This window comes from Mycteria americana, chromosome 24 (genome assembly GCF_035582795.1).
Source record: "Mycteria americana isolate JAX WOST 10 ecotype Jacksonville Zoo and Gardens chromosome 24, USCA_MyAme_1.0, whole genome shotgun sequence".
Lineage (NCBI taxonomy): Eukaryota > Metazoa > Chordata > Aves > Ciconiiformes > Ciconiidae > Mycteria > Mycteria americana.
In genome coordinates this window covers 977,435-1,005,188 of record NC_134388.1, presented here as the reverse complement: position 1 = coordinate 1,005,188, position 27,754 = coordinate 977,435, and the positions used below count along the sequence as shown (strand labels likewise).

Here is a 27,754-nt window from a genome sequence, read left to right as displayed (position 1 = left end):
GTAACTCAGGATGAAACCCCTCTGCTTCCTTTCCACTGACTCCTCTTATGCCAGATGGGTTTCCCAAGGACAGCAGAGAGATCATGTGGCACCACAGTAACCCACAAACACTGGAATGCTGTAACAAGCAGCACATAGCTCTGCACCAGACAGGTAAGTTCAGTTTAATTCGTTACACTGATTGCTAGCCAGGACAACTGCAGAGTTCAGGACAACAGTGCAACTCCATTCCCATTCAAAACCTTCCACCTGATCTACTACGTACGTTAAGCAACAGGCAACACTTTTCCAAGAAAGCTCATCCTGTCCAGGAACTCAACTGTCACTTGCAAAAGCAAGCGACTGGCTGTCAGTTACATACAGACACCCAAGACCCTGTCTCACTTGGGCAAATTTTCCCTAGTAAATATTGAGTGAGGCAAGTATTTTCATAAAAACAGTATATGATCGCATAAATCAAATCCACTGCAACATGCTCGCAGATGGGGCAGCATTCACATTGTTTGCCATCACCTTCTCCTCAGCTTCTCCACAGCAAACAAATCCCTGGGTTGTTCTAACAATTTCAGTGCCCTCACGTATAGAGCCGGACCCTTCACCACAGTTAGGCAGGGAGACAGCTCCTGGTTTACACACCAAAGCATTGGGTTTGGTTCCGATTTACTACTTGTCACCACATGCAAGTCCTCTGGGTCTCAATATATTGCCTTGCTAGCCCTGAGATTTAGGCAACAACTATCTGCAGCAGACTGGATGTGCAAAGCTGGCTGGTACCGCGGGAGTCTTTAGCTTGGTACTGCAGCCAGTGGGAGCCAGGACAACCAGCAACTGCCTTCAGGGTAACTCTGTTAAACAGCAGATACGGGAGATACCCAGGGACAGCAGTCGTTTCCCCACAAAACCAAGGGGGTTGTGTTATTGCAATCAACAGCCATCCTCAAAGTCAGGCTGAGGCAGATGCATGGTGCGAAGCAAAGAACAACGAACTAGTGCTGGGAAAAGGACACCCAGAAACACACATCTGGGAAGCCATTTCCAGGCAAGAACATGCCTACAAGCTATGGCACAATTATTTGCTTCAAGTTTACCTACGGAGTTTGCGAATAATTGGCAAGAGTTGTGCTTCTGGGACTGGCTTCATGACACACTGTTAATGTTGTCCCTGGCATGGGACAGGGACAGGGCAGGCCACAAGAAACCCAGGTAGAGGACATGCCCTGTGCGATGCTTTGGACAGAAAAGCTGCCACGACAAACCCAAGTCGGGTCAAAGGTTCTGGATGATACACACCATGTAGTAGCCAGGAAGGAGCTTCTGTAGGAATTCAGCTTCCTTGTGCATCACAGTTTTTATGATGAATTCATCATCGCTGGTGACATAGAAGAGGGAGCCGCTGGCGCCAGGGTTTGACAGCTCTATCAGAGGCTCATTACATAATGAGTACTAGAGAGGAAAAGAAAAAAAAGATTATGTTTTTAGCCCCCACTCATTGCACATTGAGTTTTACGCCCTTGAGGGCTTTCCCCAGCATGCTGTCTCCTTGCGAGATTAAGGGGTAGCAAAGCTTAAGTCGGAACTATTTTCATTACAGGTTAGGTCTAAGCAGCAAAGCTGATGGACAATTTACAATTAGAGACTGAGATTACAGTTCAGAGCATCCCAACTGCTCAGAATCAAGCTAATAATCTGCTTTCAGTACATCCCGGCTTCATAATGACATCTTATCTTTTCCCATTGTGCGTGTATGCGTGTATCACATTTAGGCTTCTTTCAGCACATTACCGCAAGTGCAGATGGACAGATAGGATTTTAAAAGACATGACAGTCTGCTCAGGGTACCACATATCACTGTGCTGGAGGGAACACAATGCACTGGCTGTTCTCAGCAGCCTCCTCTGGCCTTGTGCTCCCCTGTTACAGAGGATTTTTACAGCCACATCTCACTCCCTCAGTCCTGCTAGAAGCACATGAAAAGTATGAGACCAGGTGCCCAAACAAGAAGAGAGGGATCAGCACTGTGTAAGCACAGCAAAGGGTACTGCATCGGGAATTGAATTGGGAGGACATTTCTAGACATCAGTATGCAAACAGCAGGTCCTCAAACGAGGACATGCCTAGCAGCAGGAAAAAAAAAAAAAAAAGAAGAAAGCGCAAGCAAGCACATGCACTTTGCAGCTAGGTACCAACCCCAAGGTAACTGCATAGGCCGCGCGGGTTCAGGGCAGCATCACGTCAGAGCTGCCACAGCAAGAGGTAAGATGGGGAGAGGGAGGTAGGGTATGTAAGGGACATAATCAGAGCAATAAATTAAATGCTCATCATTACGTACTGAAAACAGCTTTCAGCACTGCACAGATTAATGATCCAAGACTTTATCAAGTTAATTATCTCATGCATAATTAAAGGCATTTGCTGCTGTGGCAGGCAAGAGAGAATCAGGGGAAGCAGAAGCAACAAATCAGAGCCGTGACCTTTGCAACTGAGGCAGGCTCTTTGCTCTACCCAAGTTTTGAACCACTCATCAAATCAGCCAGCATTATCTTGGATGGCACAGATGGGGACCGCTGTTACTGTCAAACCGTGCAATGGCACGGATTTGTTTCTACTTGTAGGTGTTCAGCTACGATTACCCCTGTCTACAGCTGAAGCCAGAAAAAAAAGGGCTATTAAACAAGGGGAAGGGCATGTGTCATTTGGATGTGTTCCCTTCCCCAGTTCAACAAATGTCCTTTTCTAGAGAGCAGGACACCACATACATGCAAGGGACCAAATTCAACCTGTGTACTCCAAGCCCCGACAGCTTGTACTACTAGGTATTTTAGAAACAGCCTTTCCAGCTCTGAGGAGCTTTCTGAGCACAAGAACAAGCTGTATTTTATTCTGTCTTTGTAAGATGATTAAAATAACTACACTCACATAGCTCTCGAGTGAGTACACAAGGAAAAATTCCCATCTTTGTCCTCAGAGCCCCAGGGGACATTACAGGGTTGCACCCAGCAGAACACAACTCCTTTTGCTTGTAAACACAATAAGTTATTGTCACCACAAGCAACAGAAAGGGAACCCCATCGCGTGGCTTACACAGCACACACTGTATGCAGATCATTTCCTTTCCCTCCAGTGTAAGCTAGCAGCTACCTCTTAGCAAAGGAAGACTTGGGCTGAGCAGTGCTGGTCTTGCTGGGACCGTCGCTGATCTCTTCCAAAACTGAACAGAGTCCCTAAATCCACAGCCTGTTCCCAACTCCTTGCTGGGATCAGAACGATTCCTCAACTCTTTTCTGCCCCTTTTAGGCAAGAATTGCTGACAGCCTTGATTTAGGGGCAAATTTCTTGTGTTACTCTAGACCATCTCAAATAAAGGAGGAAAGACAGAGAAATCCAAAGATATATCCATACCAAATAATCATCTGGACGAATCCCAAAGAGCTCTCGGAAGTACCGAAAAGCCACTGGTGCATAGGTCTTGAACCTGAAGTCAGCGTAGTGGTGAGCCGGGGTGAGATTACTGCCTTCGCTGCATGGAACAGACATTACATGAGCAGGGCCTCTGTATTACCATTCACCAGATACGTACAGTCACATCAAGGCTCCTGTATATTTAAGATGTCTATCTACGGTATATTTAAGATGCAAAAGCCTTGCAAAAGGACATCTTAGGAACAACAACAACAAAAAATATCTTTCTTCTGTGGCAGGACAACAGGAAAATAGGTTTTAAATTATCTGCCAAAATCTATTTCCAAAGAGTGCAAGGAACAAGCACCTGCCAAGCAGAATATATTTACAAAGAGAATATAGCTTTTATGAGCGTTGTTTATTTACAGAGTTAGAGCTCCCAGAATTAGTTTCTTCCACCTCAAACATGGTGTAATTTCGTGGAAGAAATTCTTGACGGACAGGTAGAAAGAAAAGCACGTAGGAAGGCTAACAAACTCAAGCATATAGTACTGCATCTTACATTGTACCTCCTTGCAAGCCAGTGTACTGCAGAATCTAACACTTCCCACTGTTATGTTTGTATGTAATGGATGCATATTTAAAACATTCAGAGCATCCAACTCTGATCTAAAGACAGATGGAAGCTCTCTCGAAAAATCGGTGAGAGGAAAAGAAATAACTCAGCCGTTCGTTTTGTTTCCCCTGACTCCTTTACCTTGGGAAAAAAATGCTCTCCACCACGTAGAAGTCCTGCATGAGGACATCTCTCTCTGGCTTGGAGCTCAGATTGCCGACAGTATATCCAATCCCTAGCTGGATGGCCCCCTTCAGAGTGGATGAGGTGGTCTGGCAGAAAGAAAAGAGCAGTCAGTGAGCATTTCACAGCAGATTATTGTGATAACATCCCCTGTATTACAATAGCTGTGTCTATGCCTTCTATGGGGTCATCTCGGACACCACATACAGCTAAACAAGTTCAACCAGCTGCTGAGGAGATGGATTAAGGCTTCCAGAAGGTTTGTAATTTGCAAGATTATGCAGTACAAGGGTGCTGCATAAAATATAAATCAGATTGGTAGCTATTAACAAACTGAACCAGGAAAGCTCAGTTGTGCTATTGCTAACCTTGGGCCCCAACTTCTCTTCTCAGCCTGCCACCTACACAGAGCTGCCAGTCCCCACTCCACAAAACCAAACCTTTTTGTAGGTGGTTTCACCAGAAGCATCAACGCCTCGATGACCTATCTTCTTTCCTTGGCCAGGCTGTCCTGGTAGTGATGGTCCCTGCAATAAAAGAGCATGGCTGAAGCCCAGAACAGAAGCTGACCTGGCCGACCAGAACAAGCAGAGCAGCACAGGCACACTCACGCTATCACGGTTGTAAAGGACAGAGGGATCACTCTCTACCACTGGAGAAAAGTCTGCAGGGTGCAAACAGGAGTAATTGGCACCAGCAAGCCTTAAACAAGGCTGTTGGAATTATACATCTATCCCTCAAGACAAGAAGAGTTAGAATACCCGACCGCTCCATCTGACACCCTCAGGTGGGCAGAGCCCTCAGCAAAGATGCTGAGCTCAGGAAAGATCCGCTTGCTTCCCAGCTGCCAAGATTCCGCAGCAGTTGCTTGACTGCAGTTTCTCATTGATTTAAAATAGTGATGTATTAAATCAAACAGCAAGAGAAGTTTATTCTTAAAAATCCCATGCCCTCAGGTGTCATACCAATGCCTCACTGGAGAAACGAGACAGATAACAGGGACAACACAACCCCACTCCTGTGCTCACATGGAGATAATCCACTTAAGTGCGATCTCATTTGTTTACAATTCAAAGGACAAGCCCACACAGGGTGAACTGCAATAACAGCTCTTCCTGAAGTTTTCCAAAGAGTTTACAGAAACGCTATAGGACTGCCAGCACTTCAGAGTGAGAACAAACTTACTCCTATCCCATTTTCTTCCTCTTCTACCTCTGAGTCTGCCTGGGCCTTTTTTCCTGGTTCAGGAGGGAACAGACTGTGGCTGCACCCTCTAACAAGCCAACACTACCATGTTTTGTGAAGTTCCATTCAGGTCCTTTTGCAACCCCAGGCGTAGGGCCTCTATACTCTGCCACAGGGCAGCGTCTCACCCACTCCCCAGCTCTCCCGCCGCCCCAGCGGATTGCAGAGCCCAGCACGGCTAAAACTGCCAGTGAGCCACCAGCGACGTTTGGGGGTTTGTTACATTAGAGAACAGACAGGCTTTGGATGTTCCTTTAAGCAGCGTGCAGAGAGATCCAAGGTCACTTCCCAAGTGACAATATTATATCACTGTCTCTCTCGAGTGCCGCACAGACCCATCTCTCAGAACTGATGTCTACAGCAGACAATGTATAATTTTGTTCAGACTACAGAAGTTCTTTGTGCTTTAGCTTTTAATCAAGAGCTTGCAGCTATTTCTGGTCAAACTGCTTGTACTTCTGGTACTAAGAGGCAGTCTGATTTCTCCTTCAAAAAAAATCTTATTTCCTACTCTGTTTAAAACATTTAGCACAGCCAGGCTTCCTTCCGAGTACTCCTTCTCCAAGCAGTCGTGATTAGCAGTACAGCTTATCCTTTCCTTGCAGCTTCTAACCAACAAGCTGGATCCTATTACACGCAAGCTCAAGCTGTATCGTCCTGCCTCACCACGTGGCTCATCATCATCCTCTCAAAGTGATTAACAGACACAGGTATTGGTTAAGAGATTGCCATCATATGACATGCAGTAACAAAAGTCTCTTCCACAGTCCCTTGCAATACCTGTGACTGTGTTTCCAGGACAAGAAAAAGTGGGGCTATTTGTGCATTGAACAAAGCCATCAGCTTTCACAGAAGTTGAGCTTCCTACTATGCATATTTCTGGGGAGGCAAAAAGAATCAAGTGTCACATTCCTGGCAGTTTCATGGGAAGATTTTGCTATTCATGTATACAAATGCTCATCATCCCAGGTGAGTAAAGGGGTATGTCAGAAAGTTAGATCAAACAAAAATCATTTGAACATGGTACCCTGAACCAAGAGCGTGGGCTTCAGGGAACAGCTTTCAGGCACAGATCCTCCTACTAGATTCCCTGCTGCCAACTGTGAAGAGTTTTGCTCCAGAAGGTAACAGTGATTCAGCAACCTGCGACCTGGATTATGTGTGAGAGAAGATCAGTCCCTCAAGATGCTCCCCTGTTTTATGGCTTCACAAATTACAGCCTTCCTGACTCGCTCCCAGGAGCGGGTGAGACCCAACACAAAGCCCTAGGGATGCCCAATACACAGATTCTCCATTTATCACCTTCAGGTTCTGGTGTGGAAGAGGTGTCCCCAGCCACTTACTTACAGACGTCATGGACCACGCAGCTAAAAATGGGCACGTGGTGGGCATAATCCCTTCACATCCCCTCTGTGACTGTGCTGATGCCAACACAGGGACTCCAGAGACCTGCTACCGATTTTCTCTCTCCCAAATAACAGTTATCAAATTTTCAGTAATCTTAAATGTATTTTGAAATCCAGCTTTACTCAAAAAAAGTCAGGCAGAAGTGTTTTCTAGAGCTCTGTGTTCTTATTTCTCAGGGCCAGCTTTACACATCTCACCTCGGTGATGGCTGCTTTCTTCGGTGCCAGACCTGAGGAGAGAAGGGAAGAGCATCAGTAAAAGTAGGGACATCAGGAAAAAAAAAGCCACCAAGAAAATAGCCTAATGCTTTGCTCTTTCAAGCAAGCTGGAAAGCTTTTAAAAGCAGCTGGTTTTGCTCAGTTTTCAGTTTCACTAGTGCAGGAGTCTGAAGTTATAGGGGTCACCCAAACCCCTTTCATATTCAGAAGCACAAAGATGCACAGTTTTTCCTAGCAATAATGTTTCCTAGAGGCTTCGGTAGAGAGAGTCTTTGTAAATCCCTGCTGCACCGTAAGTAATAGGTCCACATTACACTGAAGAGTCAGTTACACACAGAAGCCCAGAGAGACACTTATGAAGTTGCTTTCCAGCTGCTCAGAAGGCAGTTGACAAACGATATCGATATTGAATCTATTTATAGAATCCAATGTCCAAATATATCGCAAAAATGAATGCGCCACTTATCTCTACCACTGCCTTTGGGAGAAGCCACCATTAATCCATTACAGTGAATGGTGAGAAATTAGGATTTTGTCTAAAGCTTTTAGATATATAATCCAAGTTGGAAACACAGGCCCAAACCCTCCTCTAACACGAGGCCATCTTTCCGTTTCCTAGCACAAGCCCCATTTTGCAAGGAGCTCCTTATTTTTAGGCAACAGTGAGAACAGACTCCTCTGCCACCGGCCCTGCGAGGTGTTTGCTGACCTGCTGCGAGCCTTGCGCGTGGGACCACCAGCTCCAGCCCAGCCGACTTAGAAGAGCCACCATGAACAAGGATCAAGAGCTGCTTAAGAAGAGCTCCCCACCCCATCCCAGCAGCACAACGTCCCCTGCCAAGGCAGCTGCCCAGCTTGCCCCAACCACCTCTGCATGCAGAGCCCAGTTATTAGGAGAGAAGCCCGCTTGCAAGGAACGCAAAGCCAAGTGATAGATTTAAGGCAATCTGTTTCCAGGTAAGAGTCTGCTGCTCCCTGCTCCTGCCCAAAGCATTCCTACAAGCACAGATCATTAAGCAACCCACAATTCTTTAGAAAGGGCTTAATTTCACAAGAGACCATTGAGCAGAGCTTGAGAGTTTTGGCCTTGAAAAAGAAAGGCTCTTCCAAGCCCTCGACGTTTCCCCACTTAAGGGCAACGGGTGCATTACACAACCGCCTGCCGGTGCGCAAATCCTCCGACCCAAGAGGGATATCTACACTCGAGCTGGGGGGCTGGTCCCTCTCCAGGGGGAGAGGGAGATTCCAGCCTTCCCGGCTGGAGAGCAGGAAAAGCCCAGAGCATCCAGCCCAACATGCTGCTGCTTCAGCATCTCCCCCATTTGGCCAAGGAGGAACTACGATGATTTAAGTGGGTAACTGCTCCACCTCCCCAAATACAAGCAGCAATGCTTCAGGGCTTGTTTCAAAAGGAGCCTGAGCAAGAAGTTGAGCATAACAGGAGCGTGATGCTCTGTAGATGACAACAGCGCTAGGAGAGTACGTGATTCAGTTATATTTCAGGAAATATTTCAGACCCTAGGAAGCAAAAAAACCCAACAAACCCAACAAAAACCCCTTGGTGGTCACAGGGGAGATGAAATTCCTCTCAATCAGAAGTGCTGAGGTTATCTCACCATCCAGTCTCAGCAAACTGGGGATCCCCTGGTACAAAACGGGTCTTGTCAATGTGGTGTTTTGAACTGTCTGCAATGCAATCCTCCAGCCCAACAGCTTGGGCCGCACTTGCAAAGCTGGAGCAGCACAGGAAGATTCACTTGTTGTTGTTGTTGTTGTTGTTTTGTTTTAAATCACCGTCTCTAGTGTCCAAGTTTTGCATCAGGAACAGAATCACAGGACTGCAGCAAAGGTCTGAAATCCTGCTCCCTCCATGCAAGCTGCATCGCACAATCCCATCTCAAACAGGAGGACGGGAGGCGAGCGGAGCAGGAACCCCTCACCGGCACAGAGCGGCTCCCCTCCATCACCCACCCACCCACCCGCACACCCCTCAGCCAAGGGGCCGTCGCCTACACGGGCAGGAGCCGTGTGCGATGGGTGACATGAAACGCCGTCACTCCCTCCAGCTCTTTGGGACTGCACCAGCACGCAGCTCAGAGGACCACCCCTCGCTCAAACTCCGCGGCAGTTTTTGTGCTGAAAAATTAGTTCTTTGGCCTAAGACAACGTAATTTTACAATTGCTTAACAAAAAGTCCCACAATGGCCAGGGGAGCAGGAGATATGGCACTGAGTGAACATTTGGCTACTGAATTTCCAGGGCACAAGTTGGAGCAGCAACTCAAGACCACAGAGGAACCCAAAGGGGCAAATGCTGCTCCAGGATGAACACTGGAAATTGCTGGGAACACAACGTGGCCAAGAGGGCCCCGGGCCAGGGAGACTACGCTCTCCCTGCCACAGCCGAGACTGCTCTCCTACTGCACTAATCTCTTTTCTGCACTTTGTCACAATTCCAGAGCAGGAGATTATCTTTAATTTTGTGATAATTACCACAAGCCGCTTTCATTCCCAGCTTTTAAGTGTCTGCTGCTGTACACGTACCAAATGTGGAATCAACACCAATCGCCCACGCAAAGGAAAGGTACCAGAGGCGAGGAACTGCGGACCTCCAGGAGAAATGATGCTTCAGGTGGACAAGAGCATCACCAGCAAAACCTCTGTCCCCATCCCCCCCCCCAAAAAATTAAAAGAAAAAAAAAAAAGAAAGAAAAGAAAAAAATTCGGCTTTATAAAAATCAACTTGCCTAGGCAGAAAATGAAAAAATCTTCCACTGGCTACTCAGTGCGTGGCACTCGGCTGTGCTCATCTCAAACAACCTGACAGATGGCCTTGCGAAAACTGATTTAACTCCAGCTTCGGGGGTTATACAGCCACGAGAGACAGCACTCGAGTTTGTGGGGAACAGGGGCTCTGCGCAGGAAGTTTCAACACTTAATAAGCCAATTGAAATGATTCTTATCGGATTTGGTGCAGCTTAGTGAGGGTGTATTCAGGAATGTGATGACCGGCTCTGGAAGGGGAACCCCAGGATGAAACCCCAGCTTTCTGCCCTGCCTCCAGCTCGTGCCTGGGTTTTGTAGTGCATTTCATGCACGCTTGACCTGCTGCCTTCAGTTCCTCTTCTCATCTGCGCATAGCTTTGAGCCGACCCTATCCCAACGCTCAAGCTCCTCCAGAGCCTCAGAAATGAATGCTTCAGTTGTAGCATTCAGCAATTCTCATCTCTGATTTAATGTCTATTTTTTTCATACGCCTCTCTCTTCACAGCCACAACCGCCTTGCCCATCCCCGCCACGATGCCGACACCCTGCAGGACAGAGATGAGTTCACTCCTGGAAACCCTCTGCACATTTACTGCAGAAACCCTCTGCACAGCAAAGGGCTCTCGAGTTTTAGCTCTACCGTGCCAGAGGAGCCTAAACCCACACAAGATGAGAGAACCCATTTCTCCTCTTACGCAATATATTGCATCAACAAATTGGTGTTCAGACCTTTCTAGGCCCCTCACCCTCCATTTGCATACGCTTGATCGCTCGCTCCCAGTAAGCAAAGCACAACACAGGCTGGCAGGAGGGCTCCCGCTCACGACGGAAACCCTCGTCGTTACCAGGTTCGTCAGCCGGCCTCATCAGTGCGCTTCTGAACTGATAAAATGGGGCAGGGTTGGGATCAGAGCAGCTCCCTCAGCTTCTCCAGCCCACAGCCTCTCAGATGCTGTCATCAGGGAAATGCAAGTGATGTCAGAAGTTAAGCTAAAAAAAAAAAAAATCAAATCTTTGTGCTTAAAAGCAAACTTCATGAAAACCAGAAAATATTGCCCTTGCTGTCCACAACTTAGAATGTGTTTAAGTTAAAAACATGGGTTTCAAGTTTCATTTATGTGCAGAGAATAAGTTTTAAAATCTAATCAAGGAAAAAAAAAAAGCCACTCAGATCTCTCAAAGCCAGCTAAGGCAAGTGGACTAGCAAAACCCCTTCGTTATAAACCCGGAAAGAGCCACGAGAGGCTTCTATCCACTGAAAAGGAATTTCTTAACAAACTTTACAACATCCAGCAAAAGCCTCGTTTAAGACCTAATAAAGAAGTTTTCTTTATAAGACAGATGTATACACACACACACATATTTATAAATTCTAAGTATTTGATGCTTTATGATGCTCTAGAGAAGTCAAAGCAAATTTGAATAACCGGTAGATTTATCTGGACTCCTTTCTCCAGTCAGAGATGGTGCTGCATCTTTAATAAAAGCTTCATTTTAGTAAAGCGTTTACCAGGAGCTATACAATGTGACTGCAACTAAAAATACCTTAGAATATAAACACCACATAAGCTCTTCAGCTGGCGGCTGTACCAACATGACCCCTCCAAAAACACAACGCACTAGAGACTTGCAATTTGCCATGCGCTCTCAATCGGGGCCGTAGCAATTGTAATCAAACACGGCTAGTTTTCAAAGTACTGTTCTCCAAAAGCGCTGGACCAGCAGTTTATATTTGTTGATGCTGTTTTTTTAATTTGTTCTTTGTTTTTAAAATACTGAGCTGACAGCAGCCTTTGCAAAATTGACATTTAATACTAACCCAGCGAAATCAGCTAGAAAGCTGTGAAATTCTGACAAGTCTCACACACACCGAAGGAGGTCTGGATCTAATTTTACACTTATTTGATTGAGAACAAGACATGACACACCTGAGCAACCCATTTAGACGACAGGAGGAGGTGAACACTGCAACCAGGATGCTACGATTTATTGTTTGATCAGATCACTCTAAATGCAGCCCCGTCTGGTCAATGCATTATGTGCAAAAGCATTAAGAAACAGAGTGCTAAGGCACAAGCTGTGAAAGTTAAAGGCTATACTCATGTAGCAGATGTGCTGCAGTCGAAAGACAGAGAGAAAGGCTAGAAATGAAACACATCCATCAAAAGAGACAGCTGTTACCTCCCGTAAGGGACTGCTGATAAAAAGAAATTAAAATTAAGGGGGAGGGGGGAGGCAATTCAGACGAGATGCCAGAAAACACATCTCAGCTGAGAAGCGGTATCTGAACTACTGCAGGCAGCCAGCCGGGGCTTCCCGAGGAGCCGGCACGACCATCAGGCCATATCAAAAGGGAAAGAAAGCAAGCAACCTCTGATTTTCTTCTCGCACTCGAAACATGTGGCTTCAGCTCCCAGCAAGCAGGATCAGCAGCCCAGGGCAGTCATTAGAGAGGAGGAGACCCAGCAGGGAGCAGAAGCCGGACTCTCAGCAGCCTCCTGGAGAAGGCAGCTATTTACAACCTGCCCTTCCCAGGCATCCAGGATGACCTACTTCTGATCATTAAACACACTTTCTTACCAGAAAACAACACAATTTGATTAGGATGAGAAACATCAAGTAAGCCACAATACTACATAAGAAGTTGGGGGTTTTGCCCCCCCTTAATGCAGCATCTCTCAGCAGAAAGAGCTGTAGCCGACTGCTCTGCACCCTGGGCACAGAGAGCTGCTTCTGCCATTGGAGAGCTGGTAGAAATAATAAGGAAATAAAGCAATCGGAGATAAATTCTGCTTGTTCTATAGAATCTACATATAGCTTTGATACCCAAATGTATCCATTTTTCCATGGAGCACTTGCTGAGTGACTGAATGGGGGTCATCTACACAAAACTCGCGCTGGTTGAACACAAACAGCCTTGACTCTCTCTCCCCACTGGTTGGCCCCGTCCAGCCCCGTGCCCAGGCAAGGCTCGCTCCATCCCTACGGGCAAGCACGGCAAGGCAGAGGAGAGACCCTGCTCCAGTGCACCTGCAGCACAGGTAGCTCCACATTCCTCAGGACAGGTTAGTCACCATCCAAAGTCCAGCAGTTATTTGCAGACAGATAGAAGTGCTGGCAGCACCAGGCAGCATTCAAACCGGACTACCAGGAGCAGCCAGAGATAAGCAATCCCGTTTAATCCCACCTCGGCTGCCCTGCTCTCCTCCCTGTCCTCGGCTCCCGCTCGCCGCCCACACCAGCTCCGTGCCTCGTTTTGCTGTTTCAAGCGCGCAGGAACCACCTCCACTTCGTGGAGGGAAGATGACATTTGCAAACCATGATCTGCTGCACCAAATCTATGTGCTGCACTCTTTTCCCATGCCCTCTGTCTTGTTTATTTGAGCATAAACTCGTTAGGGAAAGGAACGGCATGCCTTGTACAAATTAAGGGAAAGAGCTTAATGTACCGGCTAGGTAGGACGGGGCCTCGGGGCACTGGTGTGTACCTACTCGATAGCAGTGACACAGCTCGCTCCCTCCTTTCCACCCCGGGCAGTTTCTATCTATGAGCTCTTCCATTAACCCACGATAGGCGAGCGGCAGGAAGCCCCCCAGCCTGCCCCGAGCCAGCAGCGAGCCCCATACCTGGTCCTGCCCCTGCCTCCAGGTTTCTGCTTGAGGGTTTTGAACCCCAAACCCCAGAAATGCTCTTGCTGCTCCCCTGCCAGCGCTCCCCCAGGGATCACGCAATTTAAGCCCTGTATTATACAGCCCAGCTAGGCCCGCTCAAAGCAAAGCATCCAGCTTACGGAGCACCACCACTGCAAGGGACTGCCACAAAGGGATGATTCTGCAGCACAGGCACCTACCAGCCTATTTTATTTTTGTTTTTATGCAGAAACTTTCTGCCTCAGAAATAAATCTGTTTATCCCAGCTCAGGAGGCAGGGCAGAAGCTGAAGATGCAGGCGGGGAGTTAACGCATTCCTCCCTCAGCTGCAGGTGCGGGACTGCATCCTGGGTGCAGCCCCGCTGCTGAGCCAGGACATACCATGCTAAAACGTTTCCTTGACAACTCACCAGAAAAGCGCTTACAGCACGGAAGCCCAATTACAGTGGGGAACGAGCAGGACAAGACCAGGGAAATGAAATTTAAAAAGAACTGATTTGTTTTCTTGTCTCGGATCAGCTGCGTGTAGAAAAAAGGACAATTTCGGAGTGCCTAGCCCGAACCGTGTGACACAGCTGACAAAAAAGCAAAACAAAAATCTCATCAAGAGGAGCACACAATAGCTGACACCCAGTAGCGGAAAAGGCTGCAGCCGTTCGGCTCCACGTTCAACTCTGTAATTATGCAATCCAGTGGGATGTTCAGGCGAACATCTGCTAGATGGGAAAGGTGCAGCCTTATCTGAACACAGTGTTCCTGCTCCCTTCCACGCCACCGGTCACAGGAGGATTGCGGAGTGGAACAACACACGCTCCCCGGCACGTCCAGAGCGGCCGAGTGCTCTCCCTGCTGCCCACGTGGGCAGCGGGGGCAGAAAGGTGAGACGCTCCCAAGGTCGGGGACCCCGGCAGTGGCATCAGGGATGCCAGCCTCTTCCTAGCCTCTGGCTTATCTCTCTGTTACAGCCTACAAGTCCAAATCTGCCTACCAGAATTCACAGCAAAGCTTGATGAGGATTCATTAGAGACAGCAAACATCGCGGCAGGAAGCGTAACCTCTCCAGGACAGAGCCAGCTCTCTGTACCTGTGACGACATCCAGGCACAGTGGCACCACTTTAAAACCACGACGCCAATTTAGAGCAAGGCCATAAAAGGCTGAAGGACTTTGAAGTCACATTCCTCACAATCATCCAGAACAGCTAGAACAACATCCAGTTGCTCCCTTCCCTTTGCTCAGGGGTAGGATAAGCTTCTCATCCCCTGCTAGATGGTCCCAACCCACCAGCTCTGCTCACAGGAGCATCTCATGGCTTCTGGGAGAGCTGTAGCTCAGCAGCGAGAAGTCAGAGAACCTCCTGTTGTCTTTCTAGTCGCATTGCAAAAACATTGGGGACCTGAATGTAGCACGTGACCCCAGGCAGCCCTTGGGACTCTTTTTCTGTGTTCAGATGGAGTTTTCAGCTGCCAGAGAGCCATTTCCCAACCCCAGGTCAGAGAAGCACAAGACAACTTTGCGAAGGCTGGGTCCAGAATTCACTTCCCTCCTTTGTTTTCTGAGCATCGCTATCTCCCTGCCTGCAGGCTCCTGCCTAGAAGCAGGATTCAGCACTTTTAACACACACAGTGTCCTACCTCTGTGCAGGGAAAGGATGCTCAGCTGCATCCTCCCTTACGCTATTCTCCAAGTGCCACTAATAAAGAGGGAGATGTGCGAGCTGACTAATCCGAGGTTACACACTGCTTGCCAGAGCCAGAGCAGTTATTCTGCCCCAAATACACAGGGTTTGCAGTGTGGCACGGCTCATGCTTTAGCTGCACGAGGCTTAACGTCAGACCTCGGCACCTCCTGGCCAGGTAGGGATTAGGGCTGCTGGAGGCTCTTCTCCACCATCCGAGCTTCGCGAGCTCCCTTTGCAACTCGCCATCTCTGCGAGGAGACCTGCAGGGCTGGTACTAGGCACGGAACGAGGAATCGGTGGCTGGAAAAAGCCACTTCACTGTAGCCAATCCCAAAACTTCCTAAACTGATAAATAGCACAGGATACTGTTACTGAGTGGGCAAACCCCCTTTAACTAGAAAGCAGGAGGATGCTTTTGCACAACATCAGCTTGGTTTCCTTTACAATACTGCTTCTCTGGTATCCCTCCGAAGGATCTCAACCTGTCTTGGGAGAGCACTGGCAAGTCAAAGAAATCATTCAAGCTGCCTGTAGGAGCAGCACAGCAGACACAACAAGTGCTGGACTGCAAGCTGTACAAGACAGCGACCAACTATCCCCCCTATTTTATCTCTCAGCCCTTTCTCACAGAGGGTTCTGCAGCTAAACAAAGTCGGCACCTCTGATCCAGGAGGGATGGGTCAGATTGTTTATCGCTTCCACCATTTAAAAGTGTCTTCCTACAGACTTTACTTCACAGACAGCTTACTCCCCTTGCTTATTCACCGTCAAGAATTATTCTCAGACTAAAGTACATTGAAATAGAAGAATACAACTCAAGAAAGATATCCACCTTCCCAAATTTTCCATTTTCTGACCTTCTAAAAGATGTGTTGAAGTCCAGTTACTGCAGTCATGGCAGGTAAAGAAATCTACCTGAAGTTTCACAGTAACCACCTACCACAACACCAGGATATAGAGAAGTTACCACAGTAAGCACAGCTTTAAACCTGTGGGAGCTCAGCATCCCAACCAACAGCAAACTCCAAAAGGAAAACAGTTGTTTTGTCTGCAGGCCACCCTTCACAAATCATCCTGAAGAGGCACCTGGGTTTTTAATGAGTGGGGTATTTCCTGATTTACTCCGTAGCCAAAGCTGCTCGACTAAATCCTCTAAGATTTAATTCTGCTCTTGTTAATGTCACTTGACAGAGATTTTCCAGGGGTGCTCAAACACCGAAGACTTGAAAGGGGATTTCAGAACAGGGTTGCGTACAACGTGTCACTGGATATAAAGTCCTTTTGCTAGGCTGCTCGCATCGGGTTGAGTAAACTCTCCTTCACGAAACACTTCCAGGTTGCCACAGGTGCTGCTGACAACACTGCAACATGCACACGTACGTACAGATTTGCATCGCAACGCTGAGGACAAGGTCTGGCTGGGAGAGGAGGTGGGGGACATCTGTAGCTTCTACCTGTTTCAGAAACAGATGTCAAGGTAAAAGCACCAGGTTGAATTTCTGGACCTGTTTTTAGAGCATGTGTTTGTGATACAGCCCCTCAAAGAGCATGCCCTCTATGCAATTCAGATGTAGTTTTCAAGTTGACCAGGTCCCACTAAAAACATGCAGTTAAAAAGACATGATAGGAAAAGCGGACCAGTGATACATCTTTGTTCGAGAGATCTACTTCTAAATAAACCCAAGCTTTTGCTGCCGTAACAACTAGAAATTCAAGCTCTCCAGCTGCATGCATGTCTCATCTGAGCTCGTTAGGCACCAAGCTATCAGAGATTTCTTGGCCTCATTCAAAATTAACTACCCCAACTCACATGTGGCAGAAGGCCAGGTCTGGCTGGCGTTTTGCTGCTTCCCATCACTGCGTCCTCTGCCTTCCTCACAGCACCCTGCCACCGCACTGCCTGCGCCCTCTTCCTGCACAGGCAGCACAGATTTCGCACAACCCATCCAAACCCCATGGCAAGCACGGTGAGGGCTAGCCAGCTCTTTAGGAGCAAACTCTGCTTAATCCACCCCAGCTACTGCAAATCCTTTCCTTCAGATGGATCCCCCCCTCCCTGGACACGCCAACACCTCCTCTCTCCCCCAGATTGAGGGGGCTGGTACCCAGGAGTGGTACCGAGCCTCCAGCCCTCTCCTCCATGGGGGCTCTGTGAGCGAACGTCCCCTGCAGCAGCAGCAGCTCTAGACAGACCACATACCCGGGCTCCGAGACTGTCGAAGGACCTCTAGGGCAAAAGCTAAACCCGCAAGGCGTGGAGGCTGTAGCTTAAGAATAAATTTAAATGATTGCTCACCACCATGTTCTTTTCCCACCAGCCTTGCTAAGGCCACTTCTGCTCTCTGTGACTAGAGTGTTTTGGTCGGGTGCTCCTGCTCTGCTCTAACAAAGGCACCTGAACAGACGGAACAAAACAAGCCACAGCAGAACAAGCTCAAAAGATGAAGTGTGCTGCCAAAAATCGTAACTCCGTTTCAGCAAGTAGTCTCTTCTCTCCCTGGGATCCTGGCTGTAGCATGGCAGCCAGTGACTCAGCCATCAGCTGAAAATAAGTTACCTAAAAAATGATTAAATTTTTAAAAACACTTCTAGAGCTCTTAGTAGGAAATACAAACAGGTGAGACACACATAGATGGCAGAAAGAGAGAACCTGCTGCCTATCCTGGGCTACAGGGATGTTTCAGTTGCATTACACTGATGATCATGGACAGCCTCCTCCAATACAGGTGCCACGAGCTGAAGGACAGGCTCTTTCTGGCACAGATCTGCAGCTTGCTCAAAAGCTAGGTCAGTAAAGCAGCTCCTCCAGCCCAGCCTGGAGGGTTTTCACTTGGAGGCTGAGCCAGGCATTTATTACTTCTATTTAACCAAGTGCAGCTACGTCCACTTATTTACTCGTTTGGGAACAAGCTCTGCTCCAGACTCTGTACAGGTACACGTCCAAACTAAAGATGCAAAAGAACAAAGAGCAAAATCCAAAAGAGCACTTGGGCTCCCAAAGTGCTACGCCAACAGAACTCTGAGGCACTGGTTATCCTCAAACTCCCAAAGGCACCCCGGGTGCCGAGGACACTTCAGGTTTCTGGCACTATTTTCCCAGAGGCTGCCGCACACGTTCATACCCACTTCAGCCACAAGCCCCTCTGCAAGCAGCAGTGCTGTTTGGGATTCAGAAGAATGGGGACCATGGTCATTGCTGAGTTGCGCACCGGGCAAGTGTCGCGCTTACCCTTTGTATCCTGCGCTTACACCACTTGCACGGGATATAGGAGTGGTCAAGGTCTTTTGGAAGCGATTTTGTGGTTCCTAGGATGTGTTTGACAGTAGATTGTTATTACGTGAAAGAAAACAAGTTACTGTGGAGCTGAACCACAGCCAGCTGGGTCAGCTCTTTTCCCAGCTTTCCAGAGCCCCCAGCTCTCGGGCTGTGGGTTTCAGAGCAGCCCTGCTTTAATGAAAGGCATTCATTAAACACAGAAAGCAACAACTGAAGAACATCGGGCTGCAAAGAGAAGTGACCATCTCGGGAAGAGCCCAGTCTGGCTGGCCACATGGCTCATACACGTGCACTGATGTAAGTGTGTAAGTTCAAGGTGCAGCTGGGAACAACTTCTGGTCACACAGGTCATAAAACAGTCCTGAACCAGGCACAACCCTCCCAACTCAGACCAGGAACAACCATGAACAACCCTCCCAACTCAGCTGGGAGCTGCCGGCTCTCTGGTTTATGACAGTGGCATGTGTTGTGGGGTAGGAGGAAGAGAGACAGAAGTGTGCGGTAACGCTGGCCAACAGCTACCTAACAGCTCTCAATGGGTAAGGTAAGATACACAGGGCTGACATGGGAAGTCCCATGGCTTAAACTCTACATTTCCTGGCTCCCAACCCCATAATCTTCTTCCAGGCCAGATGGCTCAAGCCTATCGATCTGCACCCACCAAGCAGTGGGACCCCTCAGGCCACACCGGTGAGGCCAGGGAGATTTTAACGGGCGAGTTATTTTTACAAAGCACAGCAAAATAGAAGTTAGAAGGCTTAGAGCAGTCAGGTGCTGATGGCTTTCCATGGGAAGAGAAAAAGGCAGGTCTGATGAAGCAGAACCATCCTGCACATACTGCAATGCCATTTAAGGATGGACCTGACCAAGCTCTGAAGTTCTGGATGGGGCAATACTTCTTGGCTTCCTCTTCACCAAAATGGGTGCATCAGTTTTGCCAGAACTTAAAGGCCAGCCATAAGGCAAAGGATGTTTGGAGACCATTATCTTGCAAGTCAAAGCAACCAAAAGCAGGAGCTCTAACAGAAAACATTAAGTGACAGGCAGCACTTGCCACTTCTGCCTGCAATATATTATTTTTTCCTTTACATGAACAGCTGCCATTCAGGCACATCTTATCCCTCTCTCCCGCAGGCCTTGGATTAAGTCATTTTTCACCCCACCTCACCCTTACAGATTAAGCTGTTTTTCACCCCACCTCACAGGAAAACTTGCATTTAAATTTCATTTCTTCAGATACTGTAAAAACCCACCTCGTTCCTCTAGGTTACAGTTTGCTCTTCATGCTGGTCACTTCCAGCCTCCTTGCGCTCCTAGTTTTCAGTTTAGAAAAAAGATTCAAAATAAAACCACTCTTTGTGTTTTAAAACCTGAGAGTTAGAGAAGCCATAGCATCTCTCTGGGATCAGTTATAAACCTTGAATCTCAATATCTCGTGGAAGCTCATGCATTGCCATCCTACCAGTCATGTATTAAATGAAGTTCCTCCCAATTACCACGTTCTTCGAAGCCTGACGGAGTCCTGACTAGCAGTCCACTACCAGCATTTCATCTCGGGAGGGTCTTCAATTTAACACCACCCTATATTGGCCAGCCCTGCATCTGCTATATGAGGAGCAACCCAGTTTATTATACCAAAGTGAAAGAGATAAGGCAATTGCTGTCTTTAACTGAAATATAACTGTCTTGTCTGACAAAGTACACAGTCTTTTTGCTTCATTTTAAAGACAGACCCACGTTTATCAGGACTTCGAGGCTCCTGCAAGGGAGCTGCAGCGAAGACTGCAATTATACACAGGAAATGCATGGGACCAATCCGCGAAGAAGCCGCAGAAGCAATTAGCGGTTTCAGGATGTTCGTTCCTCCAGTTTCTCATTTTCTTTAATAAGCATTTTCTTGCATTACCAGTCTAGGAGCCTCTTTCTCAAAAGCGCGTCCTAGTTAGTTAATCCACTAGTGACTCCTACTTAATACCAAAATGAAAACAAACATCCAACCCTCTGAGACTAAGGTGGAGAAACACTATGTCATCATTTCTCTTCCATCAAAATTAATTGAAGCCTGAAGAGATGCCAGTTTGAGAGGAAGTATCCTGGAATTAAAAAAAAAAAAACAAAACCACAAACAAATAGTATGCGTATCAAAAGCTACAAAATACAGCACAATATGCACCCCCTAGAAAAACTTAATTATCTTATAACATAAGTTAGCATTACAGGAAAAAAAACTAGTAAATTAAGCAAAGGCAATTGTTAGCCTTCCAGATTTCAGTTCTGATCACTGAACAAACAGTCCTTACCAACACAAAAATTACCCCATAACATGTGCTATTTAAACCCACAAATAATCACCACCTGTTAGGCCAAACTGAAAAACTTTGCCTTATTTCTGGATTCCACCTAGGCAAGCGTTTGCCCTGTAACTGAAGAGCATGTCATTTAACATTGACAAGTACAGCTTCAAGACGGTATAATTTTCTTCTGTCTTTGTTCCAGCTTTGAAGTTACGGACCATTTTACAGCTCTATAGTTTGCATTTCTGCCAGCAAATTCTATCCCGTTTTGTACGCTGCCCCCATCAACATGCATCCAGACAGATGGCGAGAGCAGCACCGAATACATACAGAAAGGAAAACTGTCATTTTAAAGACGACACCCATTTAAAAGTGACATTTAAAGAGAAGACAAGCAGTATCAGGTATTACATCTGCCCTCTCGGCAGCGCGTAGGACTTCTGATCACATTACCCCTTCCTCTTGGCGTGGGGATGCACACGCTGCAGAACCAGCTGCATGGACAGAAACTGTGAAATCAAGAAATCGGAGAGAGAACCAAGTTTCACATCAGCATCTAAATGGAGTGACTGACTGCATGAAGTGCCATCAGGCACACATTCAGGGAAGGAGCACTCAGCCAGATGATGATTTTAGCCAGCTGCCTCCCTTTGAAAAATGCAGTAATGGACAATTTTGCCTTGAAAAATCCGCAAAATTTCATCCATCAGATATGCAGAGAGACTATAGAAAGAAAACTACTGCAGCATCTTTGACATCAGCTGCTGTATCCTGCCCACACTAGAGGCTTTAGTAATACTTTGCTCGTGCTAATGCCCAGGTCACAGAAAGCACCAAACACGACAAGCGAGCATTAAGACACGGGCAAATTTTCCCTGTCTTTTTAGAGTGGTTAGCAAAGTACCGTCACTTCTGCCTTGCATTAGAGTCTTCCCTCTCCACACCTTAACTGGCACAGTAGACATCATCAGTATCACAAAGCTAGCGTGAACTTCAGTTCCCAACTCTACGCTTAGAGGAGAGCTAGGCATCCTGCAGGAAGCCACCAGGACACCCGACTGGTGGCAATGGGAGACTCCAGCTAATCGTTTTCATTGTACTTTGGAAAATGGAAACTTGTGTTTCTAGGCTTATGCCAAACCTGAAGGCTTTTCTTCAATCCCTCAGATCTTCAGGACCTTGAGTAAAATCAATGGACATCAGAGATGACACTTGGGCCGCCAGCTTCTGGCTGGCCAGAAGCTGACCTGCTTCAGACAAAGCAGTAACGAAACCGAGCCGGCTCCAAGAGCAGCAAACCAGCCGTGTCTCATCTCAGCTGTTGTAACCCCCAAGATCTTATTGACTGTGTCGACACAGTGAGCAAGCAGCACATACTGCTGTCAGCGTTTCCTCCACTGATGCACATGTTGATAAGATCGTCCGTTTTAAGGTACGGCAGCCTGCCGTGAGCCTTGCAGTGCTTCGGAGATGCGTCTTGAGCTTTGGAAAGATTTCACAAAATCTCTCAAAACTTGCCAATTACATAAAAATATTTCTCAAGTGCTCCAAACCCTTTGAGCTGTATTGATGCGCCAACTGAAATTACTCCCAACACTCAAGTTGCTCAAATTGGTGCAAAGTGGCCTTAATTACCTGAGCTTGTACAGCCCTGAATGAAAAATGAAAAACCACATGCAGCCCTTCTGAACCAAACTCTAATGACTGGAGAGCTGAAAGGACTAGCATTAGAAAGGTGTTTATACAAGTATTCACACAATAACTGAAGCAGTACTGTAACTGCACTGCTGCCCAATTTCAACTGGAGAAAAATGAAGTAAATATCCAAGAGCTCAGGAGGATGCTCTTAACTTGCCCTTTAAACAAAATCAGCTCCACCCACAAATCAGGAATTCCACCCTAAGAAATAATTGGGAACACCCTGAAGCCATTCATTTCATGCACAGAAACAACACTATTCTGCTCTACCATTGGAGAGATTTTTTTTTCCTTTGGTAGGTAATAAACTAGTAGAAAAGCCTGCAAAGATCACAAAATGCTCCAAAGGTAGAAAGCAGCAGAGCGAAGGTTGTCCCACCTCACTGCCGCCCTGCAGCGCACGTGGCTGGGACTCTCTCCCATCCTGCAGGAAGGGGAGGAGGGAGTGCAAGATTAAGATGACCTACATTACTCCTGCTTTAAATATAAGGCAGCACCACTTTTATTCTACCTACTTCATTCCTCCCCATCCTTCCTGCCGCACGTGGGGCTGAGCAAGACACAGTCTGCTCAGGTGGCACACACGGAGGTGGAGTACATCCAGCCTTGACCAGGGAGGCAGAAAGTAAGTTTGTGCATCAAGCCTGAACTCACAAGAGACTGACTTTGCAAACGATGCTCTTTTAATGGAGATTACATGTGTTTTTTGTGTCAGTCCTCAACTCCATCAGGTTGTGCTTCACCAGTCTCAGTGGCCATCTCAGCCACTGGAGATCTGGACCTTAACTTGAGGTGACAGAATATAAAGCAGCAACTGAGAATGGGAAACTCCAAGAGGAAGAAAAGAAGCAACGAAAGGGCAGCAAATGAAAGGGCAAAATAATCTTGACTAATTCTACACTTGCAGAATCATAACATGGTCAACCAGCATGGTCTGACACATTCAAGACACTCATTTTGAAGGGCAGCATCCCGACGTGTCCAGAGTTTGAGTTACATTAAGGACAGGCTTCCAACACCAGCCCTGCCAAACGACTGCGTGAACTCAACTACCCAGCCTCAAAAGCAACAGATCTCTTTGCCTCCTACGGAAAAAACATGAAACAGCTGTGGAATTACTCTGAATTACTAAAAATTCAGTGAAAGAGTAGGGACCCAACTGGCTCCCAGCCCAGCACTCCCCTTCCTCTGCTGATGAGCTGCCTTTCCTCCAGGAACTCAGTGCTGGTTGAGGTCAAAGCGCTCCCAGATCTCCTGGAGAAGAAATTAGGAGGCGTCTACCATGGTACAGGAACACAGAGAATTTGCATTTGAAGAGTCAGTAGTTTGACAGAGCTTCATCAGAGAAAGCATCACCAAGTTTAAATGAAGAGTCATTAACTACTCTGGCTACACGGACCCTCAAAGCACAGAGAACTAATTTTGCAGGAGCCACCAAGCCCCACGTGAGAGCATTGCTCAGCAACAGCTACTGCAGGCACCAACGGGACCACTGCAAATCCAGAACGCAGAAGCAGTAAAGTCTTAACAGTGGCAGCTGGAGCACAAGGCAGAAGCTGAATTAAACATCATTCCCCTGCATGGCTGGGAGAGATTTAATGTTATGCAGTAAAGTGAGTTTGACCAGTACCAAGCTCCCCACCAGCCCACATCACTAACAGTACCGTCCCAACAGCGCGCTGCTCCGTTTTAATGACTGCAAACATGGCAAAGCTGCCCTTGCCTTTTAATCCGTTAATTCCTCCGAGTTCAGGACATTGAGCTGTTTCACACAGAACAAAGACACGAGCTTGTTGCATGTGGTGTTCCCATGCTCAGCTAATCTCCAGGCCCTTTCAGAAGCGGCAGCGTATCTGCCCAGGTTGGTCTTGTGACAAACCCCGGGCTGTGACCCGGTTTCCTTTGCCGGATCAATGAGCGCCTTGAGCAGCAGGAGCAGCTACAGGTGTGCTACCGAACGTGGGCCCTTCCTGTCCAAACACTACTGACGCAACAAGCAAGTCTGCAACTGTGTAGATGCCAGAGAAGCAAACAGCCGGTTTCCAACTTCTCTTTTCTCCCAGGAAGTCTTTCCCACCCTCTCCAATAGCAAATTCTGCAAAGAGAATGTGCAGATTCTGCTAATTACAGAGGAGATGAGGACTGTGCCCCCTCGATGAGTCTGCAAAGCTTTTTACACTGATCGCACTGAATGCAAACCGTACAGGCAGTGATTGGACATTGTGAGGTTCATTTTCTGCAACTCCAGATCTAACGGCTGCAAAGCCGTGCAATTATCCAGAGGGACAGCTCTAGGAACAATCATTTGCCAGAGATGCAACTGTACAGAATATGCAATCTCCATGCTATAAAATAATGCTGCTATTCTTCAAATACCAATTATTCCAGCCTGTTTCTGTGTTACAGTAAAATATTTAAGAGAACCCTTCACATTACACACTGACTCTTTAAAAAATACAAATGTGTACAACTAAAGAGAATTAGGGAAGAGTGGTGGTTTTGCTGTATTCAAAGAAAGCTGGAAGAGAAGCAAAAGAGGCTAACTCATACAGTGAGAGACTCGCGGCCTCTCCCCAGAGCTGCGAGATGATGAAACAAGTCGCGGTTAGCAGTGACCGGCGGCATCGGACGGGCTGTGAACACCAGGGCAATCGAATACGTTGAAGCCTCCTGATTTCCTCACCGCCGCAGCACGTACTCTGACTCAGCCTGGGTTATTCACCGCAAGCCAGTGCAAAAACCCACACGTAAGCTGGGGAAGCCACAAGAACACATGATGGAAGAAGATGACACTTAATTAGGGGTTGACAGCATTTTCTGCTTAAATATGTGGGTGAGAAGAGACGAAGTGACAGAAAAGCTGCTCTGATCACTTTTAGCTTTTTAATTACAGAAAACGTTTCCCAGAAAGTCCTGAGGTTAACTCAGCTACTGGCAACACTGAAAAACTCAAACAAACAAGTGCCAGGCTGCTTGGGAATAGAGTATTTCTAAGATCTACCTAAAGAAGGAAAAACCCCAACATTACCTTATTATCATTGGCTCTTTTAGGGCTGCTTGGAGAGGCCAGGCTCCCCTTCCACAGACTCGGTCTGCTAGTTATCCAGAGAGGAGGTGGAGAGCCTGGGAAAGCCAGCAGATGCTTTTCCTTTTGGCACACAGCTCCCCAGGCAGGTAGGTGAGCAACGCCTGGCTGCTCTGCTGAGAAGGTCAGTGCTGGTAAGGATCAAGACAAAACTCACTTCACACAGGCCACCAGTCTGGTTTTTTTACATGACCCTCTTTCTTGCGCTTTTGTTGTTTCATTTCAGTGTTAAACTACCTTTTGTTTCCAGTCTCTCGCAGTGCCTTGATTTACCTTTCTGCTGTGCTCCCGTCGTTTCTTTGCCGTGAGTGCATTCATGCAGCGGAAGGGATGGGCAGCCCCGGGCAGGCAGGGGCTCAGCACGGCACACATTTTCTTTACAGCATCCTTCCTGTTCGAGGAAAACGCAAGCGGCTGCACTTGTTTGTTGGACGAACATGGAGTGGTGCACCATCAATAGGCAGCGAACACAGAGAGGGCGCTTGTGCCAGGAGTTCTGCTTTGCCAAAGACTTACAGAAAATGGCAATATTTTGCTCCTTTGAGTGTCTGCACCAGCCATGGATGATTTAGAAATGGCAAAATACCACACAGAAGTATTGCCCCGACAGTAGCTACTTATTGGGAACCCACACCAAACAACTAGGGCTTTGCACCTGCATGATGCCTTAAAAATAGCTTCTGCCCAGCCCCACGGATGTGATCACAGACATCCAGTCCAATGTGACTAAGAAATTCTGGGTTTGGGCACATTCACAAGGCAACCCAGCTTGCAGGCCTAGAAGGCAACAGCTCAGGAGATAGCTGAAGGAAAGTGACACTGTCAACTGGGTTATTACAGAAATCAAATTTAAAGGAGACTATCAGAAATTTTGGTTAGAGACCTGGAAAAACTTAATGGGAAACAAAAAACCCCACCTAGGCCTTCTTCTACTGTTCTGCTGCTATTTACGAGTTCAAACATACACAGTCACCCCTCTCCCCACACATGCACCTTTGAGAAAAGGAGGTGCCAAGGCCTCTGCTTTAAACTTTCCAGGGTCTAGAGAACATGCCTCAAAATCGGCAGCCTGCTCCGATACCCGCTGCTCCTGCCAGCTCCCCTGGCACCACAGGCTCCAGGGGAGATCAGGGAGGGTGCACCCATGCGATCAGACCATCTGGGGAGGATAGGACCCATTTTGGCTCCTGCTTTCTCACAGCCAGGCTGCAAAAGGGAGCATCTCCTGCGAGCAACACGACCAGCAGCTCTATGGCCACGCTGCTAGCGGGAGCAGAGCGTGCGAACCAGCCTGCTGAAGGTCACTCCCACCTAACCACAGCCAAACCCTCCTTGCAGTGGGAGCTAGCAAACATTTCCCCCTCCAACTCCACTTCTGACATTCCCCAGTGTGGTGCAAAAGGTGCAACGTTTTCTGACTGGCGAGCTGCGAGTTAATTATACCCGTGTAACGTTTGCAGTTCCCATACGCACAGATGGGAACTGACCTCATGCCGGTAGGGTCCCAGAGAGCACGCGGGTACCGCATCCATGTCGGGAGCGAGGCACCTGCCAAGCCTCTATAGATTAATCCTGGTCTACAGGAATATGCTTGGCAGCCTGAGAAGATGGATGGGAATAATCAAATGTGACAAAGATGTAAGCAGCATGCAATGAGAAGGGCTCTCAGAGCCTTTGTCAGGGTATCACACAGCCCTGGCAGACCTATTTCTGGACTCGACTGGCTGCAGTTGAAAGACGTGTTCATGAAGAAAGCGAGCACTGGAATTCCTGCTGCTGCTTTTCAGGCTGCAACCACCTTATATGGGAAAATCATATTTAATAAGATTGTGCATCTGGCGAGAGCCCATAATGGTCATGTCAGTGAATCACTTCAATAATCGTTCCCAAATTATGCACTGCTCATACTAAATCCACTCAGGTCACTCCCTGAGGAGCCCTTCTGGAGAGGCCCAGCGAGCTTCCCAAGTGGGACACGGCGGCAGCAGCTTTGCCAGCCACAGATCCAGCAGCAGCGTAACAGGCTATTATATACAGGTCAATGCCAAATGCTAGTTAATGAAAATTAGATTAATCATTCTTCTTCCTGGGTTCTCGGGGATTCGTTCTTCAGGCTGTCCTGACACCGATACAGGCAGGCTCAGCACCCTTCGGGGCAGTGCCCAGATCTCCCTGCCATACAAATACTGCCCTTTGCAGCTCCCAGGCCCCATAATCCCAGCTTCCCTATTTGTTT

General features: G+C 47.6%; 1 protein-coding gene across 4 annotated transcripts in view; it reads right to left on the bottom strand.

The window, feature by feature from the left end:
* Positions 1 to 27,754, bottom strand: part of PIP5K1C (phosphatidylinositol-4-phosphate 5-kinase type 1 gamma) — a 50,817-nt gene that overhangs the window by 18,878 nt on the left and 4,185 nt on the right. For 2 of the 4 annotated variants that reach the window (XM_075524654.1, XM_075524653.1), the window contains exons 2-6: positions 7,048 to 7,079; positions 4,639 to 4,725; positions 4,157 to 4,287; positions 3,400 to 3,517; positions 1,291 to 1,443 (exon numbers count right to left, since the gene is read on the bottom strand). In XM_075524654.1, the coding sequence (XP_075380769.1) occupies positions 1,291 to 1,443; positions 3,400 to 3,517; positions 4,157 to 4,287; positions 4,639 to 4,725; positions 7,048 to 7,079 (521 nt within the window). Of the gene's footprint in view, positions 1 to 1,290; positions 1,444 to 3,399; positions 3,518 to 4,156; positions 4,288 to 4,638; positions 4,726 to 5,954; positions 6,129 to 6,223; positions 6,323 to 7,047; positions 7,080 to 27,754 lie in introns of all 4 variants that reach the window. The other 2 variants (XM_075524655.1, XM_075524656.1) reach the window with 2 other exon arrangements.